We start from the raw sequence: 21,518 nt of genomic DNA on the forward strand, positions 1-21,518 counted from the left end.
ATTCAATCAAGTCCCAGAACTTTCTCATCATCTCGTTATTACCAGCGAATCCGTTATTGACAGACGGAATCTCTGCTGAGTTTGTGGCACCATCGCAGGATAACGTAAACAAATTTAATGAACACTGCCGCTTTTTCTTTTCATTTTTTTCCCCCCCCGTTCCTCCGTGTCAGGGCTCCAAGGGTTTATTGCGGACGGATGTCATCAGCGGAGGTGCAGCCAAAGGAACGCGCGTTTGTCTCCCAGGCGCACCTCCGTAGCCATCTCAGGACCCGCTGTCCTGACCTCCCGTGGAGAAAAACGCGCCGTACATCAAAGAAGTGAGAGGAATGCAGGGAGGCCGCTCGCTCGCGTGTCGCGCTTGTTTACAGTCGAAACGGCTTCAGTCGGAGAAGGGGGGGGGGGCGTTGGCGTGCGAGCTGTATGTTGCTCAATGGTACCAGTCAGAGGGGAAAACATGAGTAAGTTGCATCAGGACCAGGACTGGGCTGATTTTTGCTTTATCGCCATGTTCACGACAACGAATAAGAGCCTGGAGTTTTTTATTTCTGAATGGTTGCTGTGGCTTCGGTCGCTCATTAACGCCCTCAATCCAGGATTTTTCTTTCTTCTCTTTTTTTCTTTGCATTTTATTTTGCTAAAAAGAATAAGAAGTAAAATTGTATTTTTGAATGGTTCAGTGTAGACCTTCAGGCTGCACCTGATTTCCAGAATGAGAGCAACTTCATCATTATTAGATTTTTTTTTTTTTTTAATGAACTTATTTTATTCACGCGCTGAGTGGACCACTCGACGCCCCCCCCCCCCCTCCCCCCTTCCAGATTTCTGAACACCGTAATTCACAGTTTTTTTTTTGTTTTTTTTCCTCCTCTCACCCCCCTCAATCCTACCCCTCCCGTCTGTATGATGGTGTATGACCCAACCTCTGCTGAGGTGCACTTTTTCTGACACATACGCATACACACACACCAAGTCAGGATATGGTGAGGGTTTTTTTTTTTTTTATTCCCCCCTCTCTCTCTGTCTTCCAAAAAAAAAGAGGGGGGTAGGTGGGGGTTGGTGGGAGAGTAAACCACCCACTGCTCCTCCCGACACCCCGAGGCTGCGGCTGTTTCGCTAATGAAGAGCTCAATTTAGCCAGTGACGTGCCTCCGAGCCGAGCCATGCGCTCTGACTGGCTGAGCGCGTTGCTGACATCACGCCGTCCGGCCGTTGATTTGCCGCTGTCTCCGAGGCTCCGGGGCGAGAGGCTCAACCATGGGCTCCTGCACTTAGGCACAGACGGAGCTAGCGCCGCAAAGAGAGACAGAGACCGAGAGAGAAAGAGAGAGATAGCAAGAGAAAGCGCGAGAGTTGAGTGCAAGCAAGTAGAAGACAGAGAGGGAGACCGACCGAGCTTGCGTGCGAGCGAAAGGGGGGCTGCTTTTGGGGAGCTCGCTCGACGCGGCAGCCGGCACAGCCAATGCATCCTGTGGTACTATGGAAACTAAACCTCTGACCAGTGGAAATAATGGAGGCTACGATGTGGCAGGTGAGTGTGTACGCGCACGCACGCGTGTGCATCCATATCGTACGGGTGCTGGAGACTGCAGGTAATGCTGGAGACAAAGTCAAAACGAACTTATTCACTTGCTCCATGATGTTATGTCTGCGATGTCTGCAATGAGAATTAACGCCTGTTTAACGCGGCATGTTTTTAGAGCAAACATTTTTTGCTTTTTTTTTTTTTTTTTTTTGCTAGAATAATTTGTTGTTTGGACTTTCATTGTCTTTTCGTCTCTGCAGCTTACATGTTTCACAGCGCTTTATTTTCTCCCATGTCGAGATCCTTTATTCATTTTTTTAAAACACTGTTATTTGAGCATTCGGCACGCCGTGCCATGCTGCTGCAATAGTTGTACATTTGATGTGTGTGTGAAACGGTTCAAGACGTTTACACTGGAGAGGTAGCGCGGAGTTGGTGGCTTTCATAGCAGGGTGTACATCCACAGCGTGATTTTCAGTCCAGGGCGCACAAGCTCTTGTGAATTATCAGTATTTTTTTTTTTTTTTCTTTTTTTAAATTGTTGAAATGATCTGAGCGAGCAGTACGATGATCAGTGTGTGTTCATGAGCTGACTAACGACAATGGTCCTTGGTTTCAAAGATGAATGAATGAATGAATTTCAATTTTGGAGTGTGTGTGCGTGCAAATAATGAAGGAGGGAATGATGGTACTCTGAGAGGTTTCTACCTTTAAGCAATTTCATTAAATTAGTGTTTGGGTAAAAAAGCGTCCTCTTTGCGCTTCGCCCCTCAGTAAGTCAGGAAACAGATGGCAGCGTTTTCTCACAGAAGGTGGCAGCAAGTGACATCTTCAGTACTGATTTTTATTTATTTATTTAAATGCAGACCTACAGTCTTTCCTAAAAAAAAAAAAATTAAATCTCTGAAATCTGTCATTCTCATTTCTTTACAACCCGTGCTCTTAAACGCACGCCGTTTCTCACCTTCGACTCTCAAACCGCGTTATTGTCGCACTTCAGAAACTAATCTACGACAACACTCTCGAGCAGTTTCCTTTTTTGCTATTTTTCTTCCCCTTTTTTTGCCTAGCTCTGCTGCCACTCACGAGAAATATAATTGTCTGCGAAAATAATAATCAGACAAGGGTTTATGTTGGTGAAGCCCAGGAGCGATCTTAGGATTGTGGCTCCTACAGCCATGACATGTAAATGTGTTAAACAAAAAAAAAAAAAGGAAGATCTTTTTTTTCTTTTCTTTTTTCTGCTTAGGAGTTTCCTGTTTATAATTTACTCCATTCTGTTCTTCACTTTTGTAAGAGTGCTCGAATAGCGCTCACTCAAAACCGCCGCAAGACGACAATAGTCAGGTGCCGCGGTAACAGGCTAACACTCGTCTCGCTTTACATACGGCAGGTCGCCGCAACACCGTCTCCGTTTCATTCACATCACCAAAGATTGATTCAACCCTCGTAAAGCAGACGGAATTCACAAGCAGTCAAGCATACACACGTGCACTCTTTTTTTTTTTTTTTTTTCTCTCTCTCTCGCACACAGACACACGCACAGATTCTCTCTCTCTCTCTCTCTCTCTCTCTCTGTCTCACATTCGCATTCTCTCTCATAGTCAGTCATAGACACCGATTTCGGTTCATCTCCATTTCACCACTCGAAACGGCGTGCTTCTTTCTTCCTTTCTTTCCCCTTTTTTTTTTTTTTTTTTTTACAAGCACCTAAATGAGCTACAAGTCTGTTTTCAGACGCAACCGGCGTGTCGATTCGAATGACACGCGGCGGCCAATTAGCTCTCGATTTGGACACGGCTCTGCGGTTGTTCCTCCAGCTTTTACAAAACATTATATACTTTGATTTAAAAAAAAAAAAAAACTAAAAATCCTTTTCCTTACCTTCTTTCTTAAAAGGCTATCCATTTTTTTAACACTAAATATGATTGTCCTCATGATGATTTTCAGACAAACACTTAATCTTAATTACGTTAGTATCGATCTCCTCTTGGACGTTATTAAATTGTTTATTAAAATTAGTGTTTTATTTGTAAATTTATATCAATTTGATTGGTGCTTCCTTTTCCATTCAAGGTGAAGGATTATTTCTGTACTTCGACACTTTTTTGTTATATCTGCAAAACCGCCCTTCCTTCCTTTTTTTTTTATCTTTTTTTCTTTTTCTTTTTTCCTAGTCTTTATAAGCCTGGGAGTGCTCTCTGAGGTTAGAGTCAAGAAATCCAGGTTACGTGCTAAACTCTGTGCCTGAACACCTTTGCTCGACTCACATTCACAGCATGAATACGTTAAATGGATTCTTTTTTTTTTTTTTTTTTTTTTTTTTTGAAAGGGAAGTACAGAGTGAAAATATGCAGCCTGGCTCTCAGGGAGATGTCGGCGGCAGCCCCCCCCTTTCCCTATGTTGACCTGCATGGTTTTGCAGCAGTTGTTTCTTTCTCTCTCTCTCTCTCTCTCTCTCTCACTTCTCTCATCTGCATCCTTGAAAACGAGTTCCGAGAGCCGAGCGAGCGAGCTGTCACTCTCTGGTTTTTTCGTGTGTCCAGATGGACATGTCTTTGAGAAAAAAGTAAGGAAAAAGGGAGGAAAAGAAAAGAACTCAGGAGGGGTGGAGAGCACTCTGCAGAGCTCCGGGTTTGACGGCTATCTTGCGCCCGGTGATTTATTTTTTTTTTTTTTCTATTTATTTATTTTTCTCCATTTTTTTATTATCCTCGTTTTCCCAGGGAGTTGTGTGCATAAAGATGTGTGAGTGGGTGGCCATGCTCTCTTATTTTATTTATTTATTTTTTGCACCTGTCCTTTTTGCAATGACAAAATCAAACCCCCTCCCCTCCGCTCCTTTCGAGCACACGCTGGCTCTCCCACCCTCAGGCTCCAGATCTCATGAATCCCAATCAGCCAGGTCCATCAGCCTCTTAAATAATGCAGGAGCAGACGCCTAAGCCACATTAGCGTGATAAATGCGCGACGCCGTAGCGCTCGGGCCTCGCCGATGCCGTGCCCTCCGATTCCAAACACGTCCCTTTTGATCTCTGGTCTCCTCAGGAATAAAGTACAGCGATTTCAAACGATAGCCGCGCCCCCCCCAACCCGCATGTCCACAGACCACGCCGCAATGTTTACCGATAATTGTTATAGAAATCATCACGTAGTGTCTCGCCGTCCGGTATCTCAGCGGGTTATGAAAGAAAGCGGATACGCGCCTGGCCACCTGCTGGAGTCCGGCCTTTGGGGGCAGAGACATCTTTTCAGTTTTTAGCTTTACACAGTGTGGTCTCTATAAAGGAAATGAGGTCCATCTGACTTTAGAATCCAGAGCAATCCCCGGCTTATGTTTTGTCTCCTTTTTTTTTTTTTTTTTTTTTCTTCTTGGTCTGCAGGTTCCTGAAGGGCATGAGCGCCTTGTCTGCGGCCAGCGCTGTTCTGATCTGGAGCCAGTGCTGGTGACAGGGACATGGGCCTCTTCCTCAGGGCTTCCAGTACGCTCAGCACAAGCGACGACCTGGTCCACAGCGCCACTGAAAGGGACGCCAGGGCGGCGCCACCACAGGCCCAGCACGCACCAGAACATTGGGTAAAAATAATAATTAATAAATTCATAAATTAATGCAATCAAGCATTGTGAATCTCAGGTCAGGCGTGCGGACAGGACAGGGAGCAGTAGAGCGGAATTTATAATTTTATTTATTTATTTAGTTATTTAATTTTTGCAAAGGTAGAGCGAACAGAAAACAGCTCGTGGCTTCGAAGACCATCTGCGCGATCTGTCAGTGCTCCAAAAGTCTCAGTGGGACGCGGCGCGTCACGTGGGTTTGAACCTCACACGCCTCAAATGTGCTAATGGAAGTCTGAGATTGACAGAATACAAATTAGTTTTTTTTTTTATTCTTTTTTTCTTTTTTTTTTTTTTTCTCTGCCTGAAGTGGCGGGAGGTGATTTATGGGGTAATAAATGAAGGTGACCTAGGGGTCGTGTAAACCCTGCAATTGCCCTTGTCGTAGAGGTCACTGCTCTTGGAAGTTTCGCTTTCGGCGACACACTGACGAGTGTATTAAAAAAATGCTTACCTTTTGAGGCAGAGTTTTCTCCTCGTTAGAGTTCTAGAAACAACGCGATTTAACGTTGTTACAGTTTTGCGCTTTCAGATGTTTATTCCACGTCGTTTGCGCAGTTGGAGGCTTTAACGAAAGCAGATTTTCTTTTCTTTCTTTTTTTCAGATTTTAAAACCATTTCCCATGTTGAAAGCCGCGATCAGTCTTAAATCAGTCTGACGTCCAGACATCTAATATCTAATATCCCGCAGGTCCCAAGCTCCCGGTAAACGCTCCACGTAGCCTTCTCTAATGAGGATGTCTGATCCTGTCACTGTAAAGGAGACGAACGAAGCCATGAGAGGTCTGGAGGTGAAGGAAACCGGCTCCGCGCCAGGGGGCGACGGCCCGAGCAGAGAGCCCGTGGAGCCCGACGGGGACGAGAACTGCTGCGAGGATAAGAGCGAAACTCAGGTAAAGTCGTAATAAAAGTCCACCGCTGTCAAAGAGGTGACTTTCATTTCCTGCAGCGCAGAACGTTTCAGATATAACGGTTAGGAATGGGATAGATCCAAAGGATAAGCAATGTCGAATTAATACAAAGCGCTTTTTTTTTCTTTTTTTTTCCTATTTTCTCCTTCCTGTTTAAACTTAAACATTACTGATGTGCTTATAATCCCATGAGGAGTCGAGCTGCCTTTTGCACACTGGCCCGAGCGTGAATAATTACACGACATCAAACCGTACACGAGATCACGTTCTTCGCAGCCGGTACCAGCCTTCTGTACCACCCCCCGATAAGACACCTTATTGAATTCCCGTTGAGCGATTGCACACACACTCCACAATTTGATTCTGCTGTACAGAGAGAGAGAGAAAAAAAACTCAAGCAATATTCTCAGGTTCTTTTCACCCCATGATCAATCACGTATCGACCGTCATGATTATCGCCGTACCTCGAACAAAGGAATCGCGCCTGGAGCTTCGTATGGAACGAATCTTCTGAAGTAGAGAGGTCAGAGAAACGAAATCGGTGCAAACGATTGTTCTGATACAAGCCCGGGTGCACGAGGGGGTGGGGGCAATCAATCGTAATGTAATTGTGTTATGAGAACCAGCTGAAATGGATCCACCTCAGCCCAGTGCGGGTTTGAAGGGTTCACACTTTTGAAGGTTACACAACTGTCTTTTATTTTCATTATATATTTATAAATTTATCTGTCAGCTGACTGACAGCTTGATATATTTATATTTTCTCTCTTTTTTTTTTTTTTTTTGTGTGCTGACATTTTGCTCATGTTGTCCTCTTTTCATTCCGCCGCCCAAATCGTCTCCCTCGAACAGAGACACTCGCCCAGAATTCAAGCAGCATCAGAAGCAAAGGAGCGTCTGACCAGCCAGTTCGAGCTTATCCTCACGCTTCCTCTGTCTTACCCTCAGAGCTGGGGAGGGGGAAATCACAGCAAGTGGCTTTATGGCCATCTGTCTCTTTCTCTCCCACCCTCCTTTCTCCCTTTGCTTTTTTTTTCCCCCTCTCTTACAAGTCTTTGCTCCCTCGGTGTGCACAAAGCAGCACTACCTGCTCCTTTTTTCTTGCAGCATGCACACTTTTTTTTTTTTTTTTTTTTTTTTCCGATGCCGCCCCGCCCCCACTCACTCTCGGCAGATTCGCACAACATCTGTGTTCCCATGGCGATTTTTCACCCGAGTTCTTCACGTGGCTCGACGCCAGCGCCAGGGACCAGGAGACGTCCGATACCCAATTAAAGCCGCATAAGCATCCGTCATAATTTCGTAGGGCCGCTGTCTGAACAACGGCGCGATGGAGGAGAAGCAGAACAGAGGACAGGCAGCGTGAGCCGCCGTCTCTCTCAGCTCCACATGGGAGTTTAAACAATTCACACACATTTTCTCACACATCTCCAGGTGGAATTTTGAAGAACGAGTCTTTTGTATTTCACACACATTTGTGCAAATAACTGTTCTTTATATAGAGAAGTAACACCCTCCCTCTTTTTCATTCCCTTGTTTTTTTTTTCTTCAGTTATTCGTATGTATTTGGGTTTCACGTTCAAGCGAAAGTGCTTGAATGCAGACGAATTCAAAGGTGGCTGAGTAAAATGTTTATGACCTGCGGGTTTCACAGTGGTGGTGTACAGTTTGTTATATATTATATAAACTTATATATTTATGTATAAATTACCCTAATTGGTCGACTCAGGCCAAAATATTTGATTTATTCAGTTCTGGATAGTTACTTCATTTTTTATAGTCGTGTGTGTATGAGTGAACACGGCAGAAGTACCAGTGTAGTAAGCAGTTTGTGCCCTGGTGCGTCACCACAACGTACTCGTGGGTCAGTTCCTAAGTTTCCATCGCTGAGATACGAAACCTGTTGTAATATGACTCTGTGAAATTGTACCTGAAATACATTTAATATTAACGTGATCGAGACTCCCAAAATCTAAAAAGGTTCTGCACTTGAGATGAGACACTTCTTATCCCGGAACTTTGTTCACACCTGATCGTCACACCCATATTTAGTGTAGCTGGGCAATTAAATAAAAAATTAATCAAATCTAACCTCCAGAGCCTCTAATCGTGTCAGGGTTGGCCCATGTTTAAGGCATTGGACTACAGTTCAAAATGCCACAACTACCAAGTTACAAATCTTGGGTCCTTGAGCAAGGCCTTTAACCCTCACCCACTTTGGATAAGGGGGCGCCTGCCAAATGTCAAAATGTAAATGTAGTCAATATAATAATGCTCATGTCAATTTATTTATTTATTAATTTTGAATTCTGATCCTTTTTTTTTTTTTTTTTTTTTTTTTAAACCATACTTTTGCGTGTGTAGTCACATGACTTTGGCCCGTCTAACAGACGCAACAAGGTGGTGGAATCTTTAATTAGGAAAGACTGTCCCAGAAAGCCCAATTAAAAAAAAATAAATATTGATTTATTTATAATAACAGTAATAATAATAGAGTTTAAACATTCTTTCAATTGTGATTAATCGCACTACCCCTATGTCCTTCCTTCCCTAAAACCATATGGTGTCCACATAGCTAGAAGCATGCGATTTGTCTAAAACATATTTTTGTGCGCGGTAGTCTTACAGGTTTAATACAGTCACTTTGTGAAATAAGGCTCAAACCTGTTCCAACATAACGGCACACACAAATCATGCTCTGAAAGAACTCCAAGTGCCCTGGTTCCACCAACACCTCCGGGATGAACTGGAGCACCGATCCAACTCAGGAATACGTACCCGACCTCGCTAACGTGCTTTTAGCTGAAGTAAAACAAGCCAAAAAATTTAGCTGAGGTTATTAATACACCTAAAGGCAGATAGGATCTGGAAGGCATGTCCAACCAGCTGCTTTTGGTGTACACAAACTTTCATCCATAACGTGTGCACCGGTTTTCACGTTGTGTTACTAAACTTTTAATAAAAGGGAACCTTCAAACCATTTATTTCTAAAAATGTAAGTTTTTAGTAAAGAATGGTTTTGAGCAGGATGTAACGTACAGCCTTGAATTTGTCTCTGTGTAGCATCTCATTCAGTATGATGATGTGACAGATGGGGACGGTTCAGCAGCACTATTCATGTGCCCCATTTATTTATTTGTTTGTTTGTCTGTCTGTCTCATTGCCTACCGTACAGCGGCAAATACCTGGACAGAACGCAAAACGGCCCAAGGTACAGTGGCAAGAGGCATGCGTTTTGCTGTAAATGAGTCCGCATCATTAAATGTAATTTTTTTGCATTTTTTTCCTGTGCATCGTGAAGCACCGCTCGTTTTTTTTTTTAATCCTTTCTGTGAACGTGTGTAAAAAGCAAGATCACCTGCATGAATACCTGCATGATTTTCAAAGGCTCAGGAGCCACTACTTAAACTGTGTGTGCCCGGACAAGGTGTCGTCCTTGAGAACTGAAAATCACACCAGTCTTGTTTTTTTTTTTCATTCCATCCTACTAAAAAAAAAAAGAAGTAATAACACATCCTGTAGTTTATTTCCCAGGAGTTCATCTGCATCCGTTTGTGGAAATGAAACCTGCAGTGGTTTTGTGTACATCCTGACCTGTCTATCTCTCTCTCTCTCTCTCTCTAACCCTCACTACTCTCCCCCAGTCTAATGCAAAGTTAAAGTTAGTTCGGAGCCTGGCCATTTGTGAAGAACCCTCTCCTCCCCCAATTACCTCTGAACTGCCTCCAGAACATCAGGTAAACCTTTTATAGGGCTGCGGAAACGCCTCTCGCACTTTTACAGGCTCATCTCACCGAGTGCATGCTCGTCTTATTTTGTAATTCTTTTTTTTTTTTTCTTCTTCTTTTTCTCCTGAAACCACTTAAGATTTATTTGGTGGGAACAAACAAATTTTTTTTTTTTTTTTTTTTGTTCCCCCTCTCCTCACCCTGTGTATTTGGAAATGCTTATGGATCAAATGCGATTTTAACAGAACAATTTATCATGATTTTTAAACACATTTCACCCAAGCAGAATGTTATGCTGTCAATCTGTTATTTACTAAAGCGGTGTGTGTGGTTTTTTTTTTTTTTTTTTCTTAAAGATTTTGGTTTTTACAGCTAAGCTTTTCAAAATGCATAAAATGACAAAATTCAAGGATTTCCATAAAATTCTTAAAGGCAGTTAAAAAAAAAAAAAGCAAGCTCCTCACTTTACATCTGAGGGGCGCGCTCAATAATTAATCACCGAGGCTGACTTTAAAGCAGTGGGTTTCCTTGAAGCTGTGTTAGTTTTAGCTATAGTTTCTCTAGGCTTTTTTTTTTATTATTTCAATTCCATGAGGCCAAAACTCTCAACTCTTTCCTATTCTCAGCGCGAAAACACTCCCGGTCTCCCGTTTCCCTGTTAAAGAAAGCGCCTTAGAAACCCCTCCACGCCTCTCTGGGCGTCACGTCGCGCGTCTGCCCTCTTTTGTTTTTACTTTTGTGCTGGGTTTTGAAAAGCGAAATGGACTCCTTTATTTGCCGTGCTGTTAATCAAAGGAAATTGGGAAGGGAAGTGGTAGAGAGAGGGGGAAGCGATGTGTGTGTGTTTGTGCCTGGGAGGGTGTTAGCCCAAGCCACTCCAAAGGAGGCGAAGGCAGTGAGCCTGAGGAAGAAGAAAAGACTCGAACCAAAAGCCTCTCGTCAGGGTGCCTGGGCTTTGTCAGGGTTTTTTTTTTTTTCTTTTTTTTGCAAGTCGCAAAAATAATAAATAAATCAATGAGTAAAATGTAATCAGTTTTTGAGGCTTGAATTTCAACATGGTGTATTTAAACAAACAGCGCGTAAAGATATCGGCTTGTAAATGTCCGGTTTTCCTTTGGTGGTCGAAAGGCACAGCGAAATTGCTGAAGTGGTTTTTTTTTTTTTTTCTTTTTTTTTTTTTGGCTTGAATTATGGTGATGTTTGCAAAAGTATCCTAGATGACCCGATGCGTCATGGACGAACATTATTATTTTTTGCTTGATCGTCAAAAGTAAAACCTGCGAGTTTATCCTATCCCAGTTATTATTATTATAATATATATATATATATATATATATATATATATATTTTTTTTTTTTTTTTTTTTTTTTATTTATTTTTTTTTTCATTTTACAGGATGAGATTCAGATCAAGCTCTCTCGGTCATTCGACAGAGACGACACTCCAGCCAGTAAAAACGAGGATGAACGAGAGAAAAATCTGGACAAGTTGGAAAAATTGGAGAACATGCAACGCAAAATGCTGTCGAGAGGTGTGCATGCATATGTTTAAATTATAATTTATTTATTTTTTTACATTTTGTTTGCGATGATCAATCTTTTGATATTGTGAAAGTGCACAAGACCTGTCTCTCAGACCTGTGCACTCTCTTTTTTAAAGATTCCAGTCAAGAATACACAGACTCCACTGGCATTGATCTGCATGAGTTCTTGGTTAACACACTGAAAAACAACCCCAGGTTTGTAAATCCTTGATTTTCTGCAGTGAACCTTTTTTTTTTGTGTGTGTCTCTGTAAGGAATTCAGGCGTCATTTTATTCACCTCTTGAGGGCAAAAAAAACCTGTTATAGTAGTAACTTTGAAATTTGTGTAATCCAGGGACAGAATGATGCTGCTGAAGCTGGAACAGGACATCCTCGACTTCATCAGTAACAACGAGTGAGTTAATGGCACCCTTGGGCAGCCATTGTTTTGCAAGTGACTGTTTTTTTTTTTAAAGGGAGGGAATAGATAAATTGAACACCTAATGATGGTTATAGGGAATCTTTATTATTTATTCCGTTCTAGTAGCCAGAGAAGAAAGTTTCCCCCCATGACCTCGTACCACAGAATGCTCCTGCACCGAGTAGCTGCTTACTTCGGCTTAGACCACAACGTCGACCAAACGGGGAAATGCGTGATCATCAACAAAACTAGCAATACAAGAATGTGAGTGTGAGAGTTGTTCATCTCCGATCCAAACATCGGATGCTGGATTTGTATTTATTTATTTATTTTTATTGCATTTTTAGGGAAACAATCGAACGGTGTGCAATTTGATTATTTTTAGCCTGAGGGGATGCTGATATCGAATATACATCTGAATAACGCTCCGGCGCTTCTTTCTTTCTTTATTTGTTTTTGTTTTTTTTGCTGATTAAGACCGGATCAGAAGTTCTCTGAACACATCAAAGACGACAAGACGGACGATTTCCAGAAACGTTACATTTTAAAAAGGGACAACTCCAGCATGGACAAAGATGACAACTTGGTAAGCTCATTGAAAAAAAAGAATTGTTGAAATCTTTGTGTGATGGTTATTAAATAATGACAGTTCTTTTTCAATACATTAATAAATAAACAATCAAAAAGCAGGTGCTTGTGTTTTTTTCAGATGCGAATGAGGTTAAAGGATGACAGGAGGAGTAAATCAATAGAAGAGCGCGAAGAGGAGTACCAACGAGCACGAGAGAGAATATTTGCTGACGTGAGATTCATCATTTCTTTCCTATTCCAGTCAATTTTTTATTTATTTATTTATTTTCTTCTTAACATAAACCTGTCTTGAGAAGTTTGGGGTGATGCATAGGAACGTTAAAACCACTGCGGATTTGTGTTGCAGGGTTTGGATACCTTCCCGCTTGATAAAAGGTAAGTGTGTTTATGGATAGTCAAGATGATGGATTTATTAAAAAATATATATATTATTTATTTATTTTTGGGATAACGTTGATGCTAGATTTGTGAGAGCTGCGCAGGTGGCCAGTGCATGTGTTCTGCTCCACATACACAAACGTCAGCTGCTAACGTAAAGTCTCTGAGATCTGTTTAAGACCCGGCCTCAGGGGAAATTAAGGCTAGCTTTCTAACTTTGGCAGGATCCACGAGGACGACGCTTGCAGCACCACTCAGCAGAGGCGGCAGATTTTCAGGTATCCGGTTCGTTATTAACGACGAAACATACCGCCATCACTTTGCCACTCTGGTTTAAGACCCTCCGTTATCGTCTTTGTCCCAGGCTGAAACATGGCCGCTCGGGGAACGGGACCAGCCGCCAGAGCAGCTCGGAGACCGAGGCTCGGTCGTCGGAGCCCCGGCCGTGGAGCAGCACCGACTCGGACAGCTCGAACCGCAACCTGAAGCCGGCCATGACCAAGGCGAGCAGCTTCAGCGGCATCTCGCTGCTCATCCGCGGAGACAGCTCCAGCAGCGGCAAGAGCGCCTCGCGCCTCTCTAAAACGGGTGAGCGACGCCCCATCGACACCAATCACGGTCCGACAAAAACACAGCAAGCTCTTAAAATAGTTTCCTGCGATCAGCTTGTTGGTCTTAAGGGCATGTGCAAAAATATCCAAAATGGCTCTTCATTATTTCCAAAGGTTTTTACTTAATATGTTTTCTAAATTGTTTACCGGGCAACCCCTTTCGTTCCCTGTCGTTATTCTCACAGCATGCCTCTCACGAGACACATTAAAATGTCTTTAGCGAAAGCCGTAAAAAGTTTTAATGCATGCGTTTCATTAGCATTTTCTCCAACTAACTCTGTATTCTCTCTTTTAAAAACCTTTTCTTCACTCCACGTTGCTCGAGTTCATGTATTGGATGTCGGCCTGTTTTTTACCCGTAGGAATTCAACGGCGAGTTTAATTTCAGCTCGTATTGTTCTGTGTTTCAGAACGAGCTCAAGCGTTAGAAGATAAAAACGCGTACACGGGTTCATTTGAACCCTCTGTAACTGTATCCTGTACCCGAGTTAAGACAGATTATCAAAATAAAGCATTTTAAAAACTGAATTGACCCGAGAAAATTAATTAGCTTGTCATTCACTGCTATTAAAATATTTTTAAAAAAATTCCCCCTTTTTAACATTGCTCTGGTCTCTGAGGTAATTAGTATAGAAAACGTATCGTACATGTTTGGAATATTATACCGCTCCTACTATCTATAGGGAATCTATAGTTTGCAAACTGGATCTTAAAAATAGACGTCCAATATACCCAAAACTCCCGGGTGAATTCCACAAGCTTAAGGCCTCTAATTTATTTCTAACTCCAGCATGATTGGCACGGTGTATTTCTGCTGTACCTGTCGCTTAAGGCTTCCTGTCATTGCTACCTCCTTCCCTTCCTCCCTCCTTCCCTTCTTCTACCCTAGGTTCTGACTCTTCTAGTAGCGTAGGTTCATCCACGGGCTCGCTCTCTCGCTCTCTGCCTCCCCCTCCCGCGGCCTCGTCCCTAATCCAGACGGGCCACCCCGCGCCCTTGGTCTATCCTTCCGTCAGCACTAGTAGCAGTGTGTCCTGTGAGGGTGGCAGGAGCGTGGCGCCAGCAACCGCAGCTAACTCTAGCTACTATTTGCTTCCCCTGGAAGCGGCGGGAATACCGCCGGGGAGCATTCTGCTCAACCCGCACACAGGTTGGTACTCACATGGGCATCGGTGAAAAAAGGTTTATTTCTCTCTCTCTACTTGTGAGGTTTCAATTAAAGGAGGAAGGTCGGTCTGTCTGTCTGTCTGTCTGTCTGTCTGTCTGTCTGTATCCTAAACTAACCCTACTTACACACATACTGTCTTAACCATCTGTATTTGGATGATTTAAAGGGAAGGTATAAATGTAGAGTCATGCTTTACTTTTTGCACACACAAAAAAAAAATTCTCTTATTAGTTTTTTTTTTTTTTTTTTTGCGCTTGTCCTTTGGTAAGTAAATTCAGTGCTGATGAAAGGCACATCCCCAAATTGCTAAGAATCTCTGCCTAATGAGGCAGCTCATACGCCATTAAAATCCCTCCGAACCCACCGCCAGACACATCTCTGGTCAGAACAAATCCTCCAAAGTGTTACAGCGAAACGGATAATGAAGCCATTCCGTGCGTTATTGAAAACGAGCCGAGGTGATGGATCCCGTTAACTCGGCTGCATAAAATATTCCCTGTCCGCTCTGCTCACTCTTATTTCGTCTTTAAATATGCATGCGACCGACAAGACTGTACGCCGCCACCACTAATATATATAAATTTTTTGACAAGCAGCCCAGGTGTGTAATTGCTTATTGCCCCTTTAAGTAGCAATCGGCAGACGGGAAAATTTTTTTTCCTTTACTGCGAGAGTTTCAGAATTGATCCCGATGCAAACATTCAAAGCCCACGGAGACCCAGATAACTTCAAAGGGTTGAGGGTTTGAAATGCTGAAAAAAAAAAAGAAAAAAAAGTATGCAAGTGTTCCTGTATTAAACGTTTAAAAAATAGTCAAATCTGCACACTTTAATTTGAAATCGAACGACATTTTGGATCTCGAGAAATAAAATAAGTGAAGCCTAAGCGGCAACTCTTCACTTCAGTTCAAAATAGTTTCCTGGTTTACCTGTTAAAAAAAAAAGCTTTATGTTTACACACATTATAAATTTTTTCATATTTTTTACACTATGATGTGAAGTGCTAGTTTATAATCCAAGATCTGCTGTCCATCCTAGAAGCAATACAATTTATCCTTTACACAGAAATGTATTGAGATTGAGGTGTAAGGAAAAAGAAAGTGCGTGGATATATAATGTAAATGGTTAGATAATTGCAGTCATAAGTCTTAATATGATGTATACGCCAGATTGAGAGAAATCTCTCCTCCTATGTTTGCAGGTCAGCCTTTTGTGAACCAGGAAGGCAGCGCCATGGTCTACAGCCCTGGCGTGGCTCCTCAGGCTTCCAGGCCGCAGCAGCCTTTGGCTCCGCCTCCTCCTCCGCCTCCTCCTCCCCCTCCTCCATCCCTACCTTCCGGCCCCCACCAACATCAAACCACCAATCACGTCATGTCCCAGGTACGATCGTGACGTCTCTCTCAGACTAATAAATGCATAGTTAATAGTTTCATTGCTCCTTCTTTACTTCCCACAAGCTAAGCAGGATTTTTTTCTTATCTTTTTACTGTCTGGTGCAAAAAAAAGCAGAGTAAACCGATAGTGCACACTTTTTTTCGGTACATCAATCAGATATGATGGGCGGTGCCGACAAAACGTACCGATTACCCAGTAAGTCGTACAGCTGGATGAGCCGTTAATTGCTTGGCCCGGGTATTTTACTGGCTATTAGGGAGAGATTAAACCTGCAGTCACGTCACCGTCAGGGCCAACGACTGCCACGGCTCACTTCAGTTTCCAAACAGCAGCCTTCAGAGGTCACACGGGTCATTTTAGTAAATTAGATGGGCTCAGACGTCGGATGCCTGTCGTCAAGCCCAATGCCAGGGTGACCTTCGAGGTAGAGGACGAAGGGAACTCGAGGCTCATCAATTGCTGAGATGTAAAATTAATTCGACCCCTATCAGAGCTCTCCCATCGATCTTTAGAGTGCCGAGCTCTGAAATGAAATTGATCTCCAAGTCAGATTCCCAGATAACACGCGCACACACACACACACCTCTAATTAACCCCATCACTGTACATTTATCGTCGTCGTCCTATTGAGCCGCCTAATTGGCTCAATTAACTTCTTTACTCTGTGTTGATTTTCTTTCCCTTTATTCCCTCTACTAAGCCACTAAACTTAAACGCCCTGCAGGTTAAAATCCTTTCTTTCTTTTTTTTGTGAATATCCAGCCGCCTGTGCTATTTTTCTCCTCTGACATCTTTACATCTTTTCTCTCCGTCTTTGATTAAACCCTCGTCTTCTCATCGTCTGTTGCTTCCTCAGCCCCTCTGGCCTGTCCAGCCCTCTGCTCAGCCTGTGCAGTACTCGACGGTGTCTTACCCACCACAGCTCCTGTCCGTCTCCCCTAACCAACAGTACACTGTGGTACCACTCTTTCTTTTTCTCCTTCTCATTTTTTCCCCTAACGAGGTCATGTAGTATCTTCTGCATTGTTACACAGAACCTTCCCACTTTTTTTTTTAATTATTATTATTCTTTTGTTTGTTTTATTGCACATGCTATTTATTATTTGTTTGGGTTTTTTTTTGCTAAGTAAAGACTTCACACGTTTGTTTCTGGTGTACTATTTCAACATGTGTATCTACAACTTTTTTCCCATCCTCATCAGATCATATTAAGCTGTATAATATATACATACATATTCAGGAAGTTTTTTTGGGGGGGTCGTCGTCTTTTTCTTTATGATGAATTCCTTTGTCGTGAATTTGAGTATAACGTAATAATTTAAAGCCGGCTTTCTTGATGAATCGTTCTGCTTAATAAATTATAGAGAAGCTCTCCTGTAGAACGGATGGCAGAACGCCACCGCCCCTAATGACTCTCATTGCTCTTGTGCCCGTTGTAGATTAATCCGATCTTCTGAAGTTGATATTCTCTAGTCATTGTTTACACATCGGCTTCACATCAGCACAAGGAGATTCTCTTGCACAGTTCAGTAAATTTCATTTCTGTACCGTTCAGTGACAGCCTATCTTGTTTTTTTTTTTGTTTTTTTTCCGTTTTAAACTTTTTTTTTTGGCCTCCCTCGAAGAGTAAGTATCCCTGAATTACTAATTAAAAAGGGAGAAAGGCGTGCTTTGAATAATTAATCCAGGGAACAGATGTCGAAGCAAATTTTACCCGAATAGAAACGCAGCACAGCCCCTGTGTACGTCTAATTGGCAAAAAGAAAACAAATTGGTATGGATTGGCGATTAAACCCCTGTTTAAATCCCATTAGGGAAGCCCGCTTTTTGTTCGCACCTCATGACTGGACAAAATATTTCTCTTAGTCACTTTACTGATCCAGTGGCTTGTTTGTAGAACGAGGAAGAAAAAGAAAGTAGTGGATACACATACGGCGGGATAAAAGTAAAAAAAATGTTGACCCCTTTTTTTTCCTGTTTGTGTGCGCGTGTGCTAGCAAGATAACCTGAGCACCCAATTCGGCCACATGAGCCTGGCGCGACAGGCGTCAGGCGAGGCCCGTGATGCGCACACTGCCATGTATCCGTCCTCCATGGTGCTCCAGGCTCCTCCTCCTCCTCAGCAGGCCGGCTACATGGTGCCCACGCCAGGGCAGAGCATGCCAACCCAAGCCTACTCGGCTCCCGCGCCAGGCCCGGTGCCGGTAAACCAGCCGGTGATGCAGCAGCAGGGCTACATGCAGCAGACTATGCAGCAGGTACACTCAAGGTTATGCTTATAGAAAAGTGTCTTTAGAGTGATTAAGATAGATTGGAGTACAAGTACACACCCAATGAGGTGCAGTTAGCATCTAACTAGACAAGCCTATTTACAATAAATAACAATGTGTTAAATGAGGATATGGTGATTAATGTGCAAAAGATAAGTAACTAATAAGGTGTATTTATTGTAACTAACAGTATAACTCTGCAACAAATGTGCAGTGAAGAAGACATGTGTAGCAGATGAAGCTTTACAGTACATTTGTAAATATGGGTTTCTGTACAATATGGTATGTACAGAATAAATATGGGTGAAATAATACAGTACTGCAAGGATAAACATGAATTATGGATGGTGCAGAGATCCCATTTGAGATCCTAGAAGGCCTGTCGTGCTTCGTGAGCGGAGAGCAGCTTCGACATAAAATATTTGCAAAATTTTTTTGCTTTCATGAGCTTTCATTAAACGTGCTTTAAAATAAAAAAGCACGTTTAAAATATATATAATGCAGGGTGTCTCAAATAATTTTTTAGTCTAACAACATCGCCCATTCCAGCTCAAATGAACATAAAAACAAGGATGTTTAGGAAGGAAGTTTAATGACAGCGATGGATTGGATGTGCCAGTGATGTGGACAGCATGCTGTTGAAACGGCTAACATGTTCACCTAACTCGACACCTTGTGAATTCATTTATAAAAATAAAAAAATTCCCCTCTATAGAGCTTCTGTATGTGAAAGAACTGGTCTTTATCCCCTCTCTTCTTACAAGCCTAGAGGAACTCGAGCAAAAAAATCATTGATACGCTGGAGATAGTTACACTACAGCGTGTTCTGCAGGAGCGGTGCGCCTATTCAACATTTGTGAAGCTATGTGAAATCGGTTATAAAAATCTTTGTCTGAGTGTGTTGTTGGAATTTTGATAAATAAATCTTTTATTTTTTTAACATGAAGCCTATTCAATTTCGTTGAAATGCCTAGGACGTGTAGTTACTCATATTCATGTTTCAAATGAGTAAATTCTTTTGGGACACCCTGTATCGTCTTTCCTTAGGATTTTGTACATGTTCAGATGTTTCATTAGATCACAATAATAATAAAAAAAAATGCTTAAGTGTATATTTATCCTTACAGTAAGTACGTTAATTAATACGTAATTTAATAGGTTTTATTTAAACGAGGCGAGAGTTTTGGTTTTGGAAAGCATTTTATCTTTGAGGTGAGTTGAGATCGTGTGTGAGAGAGAGGAGCAGAAGGTGGAGTCTAAAGAGGAACCGTTATTGATCGCGACTGAGTTCATCCTCAACTTTCAGAGATATAAACTCCTTTAATGGCCAGTTAAGCATTTATCGGATGATTGCATTTCAACTCCAGCGTTTCTGGATTATGCTATGATTTATAAATTTTTTTTGTTGTTGTTGCAGATGCCGTGTTACTGCGCACCAGGCCAGTACCCTCTGTCCAGCCAGCAGTATCGGTCAGTTGGCACGGTGCAGTACAGCAGCCCCCAGAGCCAGCCGATGCCCCCTCCCGCTCCTACCCAACAGCCAGGTAACCCACCCAAAGGCCCCGTTAGTCAAACCGCTGAGACGACTAGGATTAACCCAATCAAAAAAAATGTGTTTCTTTCAGCACTTTAAATGCGAGCTTAAATTTCTCCCCTGATTTTGTTGCATCATGCCACTCTTTTTTCTTTTTCCCCCCAGTACTTTTATTGTTTTTGTTTCCTAGCGGTTGTAGTTTTCATACGAATGATTGGAAATGAGGAAGCACCCCAGGGGCAGAGGAGCGGCGCTGAAAGCTAATTACACAGAGCCCGGTGCTTTAGTACTCGCGTTGTCATGCGCGCGCTCTCTCTCTCCTTTTTTTTTTTTTTTTTTTTTTTTTTTTTTTAATAAACAGATACAATAAGCATTTCCAATCAAATGCACAATTGGTGTTGTCTGTCTCTCTTGGTCTCTCTTCCTCTCTTCCCCTCCCTCTCGCTGTCATGTAAATTTGCTTCTCTTTGTTACCCCGCAAGCTTTGATGGATGTTTTGTTCAACTGAAGTGTAAAAAGTGCTGGAAAAAAAGCAGCAGCGAAAATGTGTTTTATAGCTTTGAGCTCGATCCTTTGAGAACCTTAGGAGACATTAGATTCTTTAAGGCATGAGTTTGCCTCTTGGCACCTTGAACCGTCCTCGTTAACAAGGCTTAAAAGCTGTTTCATGGTGCAGTCAGAACATGGAGAGAAGGCACGGTCCTTAAAAAAAAAAAACGAATTGCTTGGAGGTTTGGATATAGAATAGTCCTCATGGGTTCAAAGGTCTCGGCGTGCCAAACACAAATACGGCGTGTACTTCTTTTTTTTTTTTTATTAATTTTTTTCTTCCCTTCGGCTAACGTGACCGGGCCGTCAGCTCTGACTCAGAGCGGCTGAATGCGGGGCCGGGACACTGTCTGAGAGGCGCTAAGATTCTCACAGTGAACCGGTCTCTTTTCCAGCCCCTCACTCCTCCTCAAAGCATTCGTCTCATCTCGTCTCATCCTGTAGAGAGCGATCAGGAGTTCAGGAGGTGCCTTCAGCAGGAGACTTCATTACGTTATCATTCCAAAACAGCACAATGTGGAAATGTGCTTCTACACCGGAACCTAAATATCTTTCTTCTCTATGTTTCCTAGTACTTCACTAACAGTGGGTGCGAATTGAAATTGCAAATCTAAACCCAGTTCGAGAAGAGGCGAAACCTTACAGTAGTAAACGGATCCTCGGGAAGCGCGACTAAAAATAATCTCTCGGGTGCCCGCATTCCTGAATAAAATACGAAAAAGAAAATAATGTTTTCTAACCTAGTTTAGTGTAGACATAGGGGAACATAATTTTTTTTTTCTTCTATCCCCTTTTTGCCTTGATGCACGAAACGAAACACATGATCAGATCAGTAGTGATGGATGAGCAGGATCAACTTCACAGTCAGTAAAAAGGTGGGGGGGAATGAAAAATAAGAGCGCCAGAGGAAACAAAACATCTGCCCTCGAAAGAAGAAAGACAAGTTTTTTTTTGTTTTTTTTGTTTTTCCTTTTCTTTTCTATTTTCCCCCAGAGTCTTACATCTTAATCATAAGCACCTGGCCGTGCATTTTATTTATTTTTTATTTTTTTCCCTTTCCACCCCAAGCAAGCGGCGTGTTAGTAAGAACGCCTTTGAAAGAGGGGAGTTTAACGAAATAACTTGTTTCCCCCTTTTCTCTCGCTATCGCTTTTTCTTTTTCCGCTTCTTTGCTCAGTCAGCCAGCACAGAGAATGTTTAATAATACATTTCCCTCCACGCTGGCTTCCTAAGTGGAGGTGAGTGAATCGAACCAAAAATAGCCGGCTTCTCTTCGGCTCCTCGCCGTGGGCCATCCAT

The 21,518-nt window shown here is 42.5% G+C and overlaps 1 protein-coding gene across 8 annotated transcripts in view; it reads left to right on the forward strand.

Moving 5' to 3' along the window:
- LOC128524085 (R3H domain-containing protein 1-like) overlaps window positions 1-21,518 on the forward strand; it is a 41,592-nt gene that overhangs the window by 13,680 nt on the left and 6,394 nt on the right. Inside the window, exons 1-19 of one of the 8 annotated variants that reach the window (XM_053496400.1) lie at window positions 1,257-1,531; window positions 4,909-5,102; window positions 5,903-6,034; window positions 9,228-9,263; window positions 9,697-9,789; window positions 11,176-11,311; window positions 11,440-11,518; window positions 11,659-11,718; window positions 11,848-11,988; window positions 12,202-12,310; window positions 12,434-12,526; window positions 12,662-12,690; window positions 12,918-12,971; window positions 13,058-13,281; window positions 14,194-14,454; window positions 15,673-15,851; window positions 16,723-16,824; window positions 17,864-18,124; window positions 19,554-19,680. In XM_053496400.1, the coding sequence (XP_053352375.1) occupies window positions 4,983-5,102; window positions 5,903-6,034; window positions 9,228-9,263; window positions 9,697-9,789; window positions 11,176-11,311; window positions 11,440-11,518; window positions 11,659-11,718; window positions 11,848-11,988; window positions 12,202-12,310; window positions 12,434-12,526; window positions 12,662-12,690; window positions 12,918-12,971; window positions 13,058-13,281; window positions 14,194-14,454; window positions 15,673-15,851; window positions 16,723-16,824; window positions 17,864-18,124; window positions 19,554-19,680 (2,236 nt within the window). In that variant the 5' untranslated portion in view covers window positions 1,257-1,531; window positions 4,909-4,982. Of the gene's footprint in view, window positions 1-1,256; window positions 1,532-4,908; window positions 5,103-5,832; window positions 6,035-9,227; window positions 9,264-9,696; window positions 9,790-11,175; window positions 11,312-11,439; window positions 11,519-11,658; window positions 11,719-11,847; window positions 11,989-12,201; window positions 12,311-12,433; window positions 12,527-12,661; window positions 12,691-12,917; window positions 12,972-13,057; window positions 13,282-14,193; window positions 14,455-15,672; window positions 15,852-16,722; window positions 16,825-17,863; window positions 18,125-19,553; window positions 19,681-21,518 lie in introns of those variants that run through there. The other 7 variants (XM_053496402.1, XM_053496401.1, XM_053496406.1 and 4 more) reach the window with 7 other exon arrangements.

The sequence above is a fragment of the Clarias gariepinus genome, chromosome 5 (assembly GCF_024256425.1).
Source record: "Clarias gariepinus isolate MV-2021 ecotype Netherlands chromosome 5, CGAR_prim_01v2, whole genome shotgun sequence".
Taxonomy (NCBI): Eukaryota; Metazoa; Chordata; class Actinopteri; order Siluriformes; family Clariidae; genus Clarias; species Clarias gariepinus.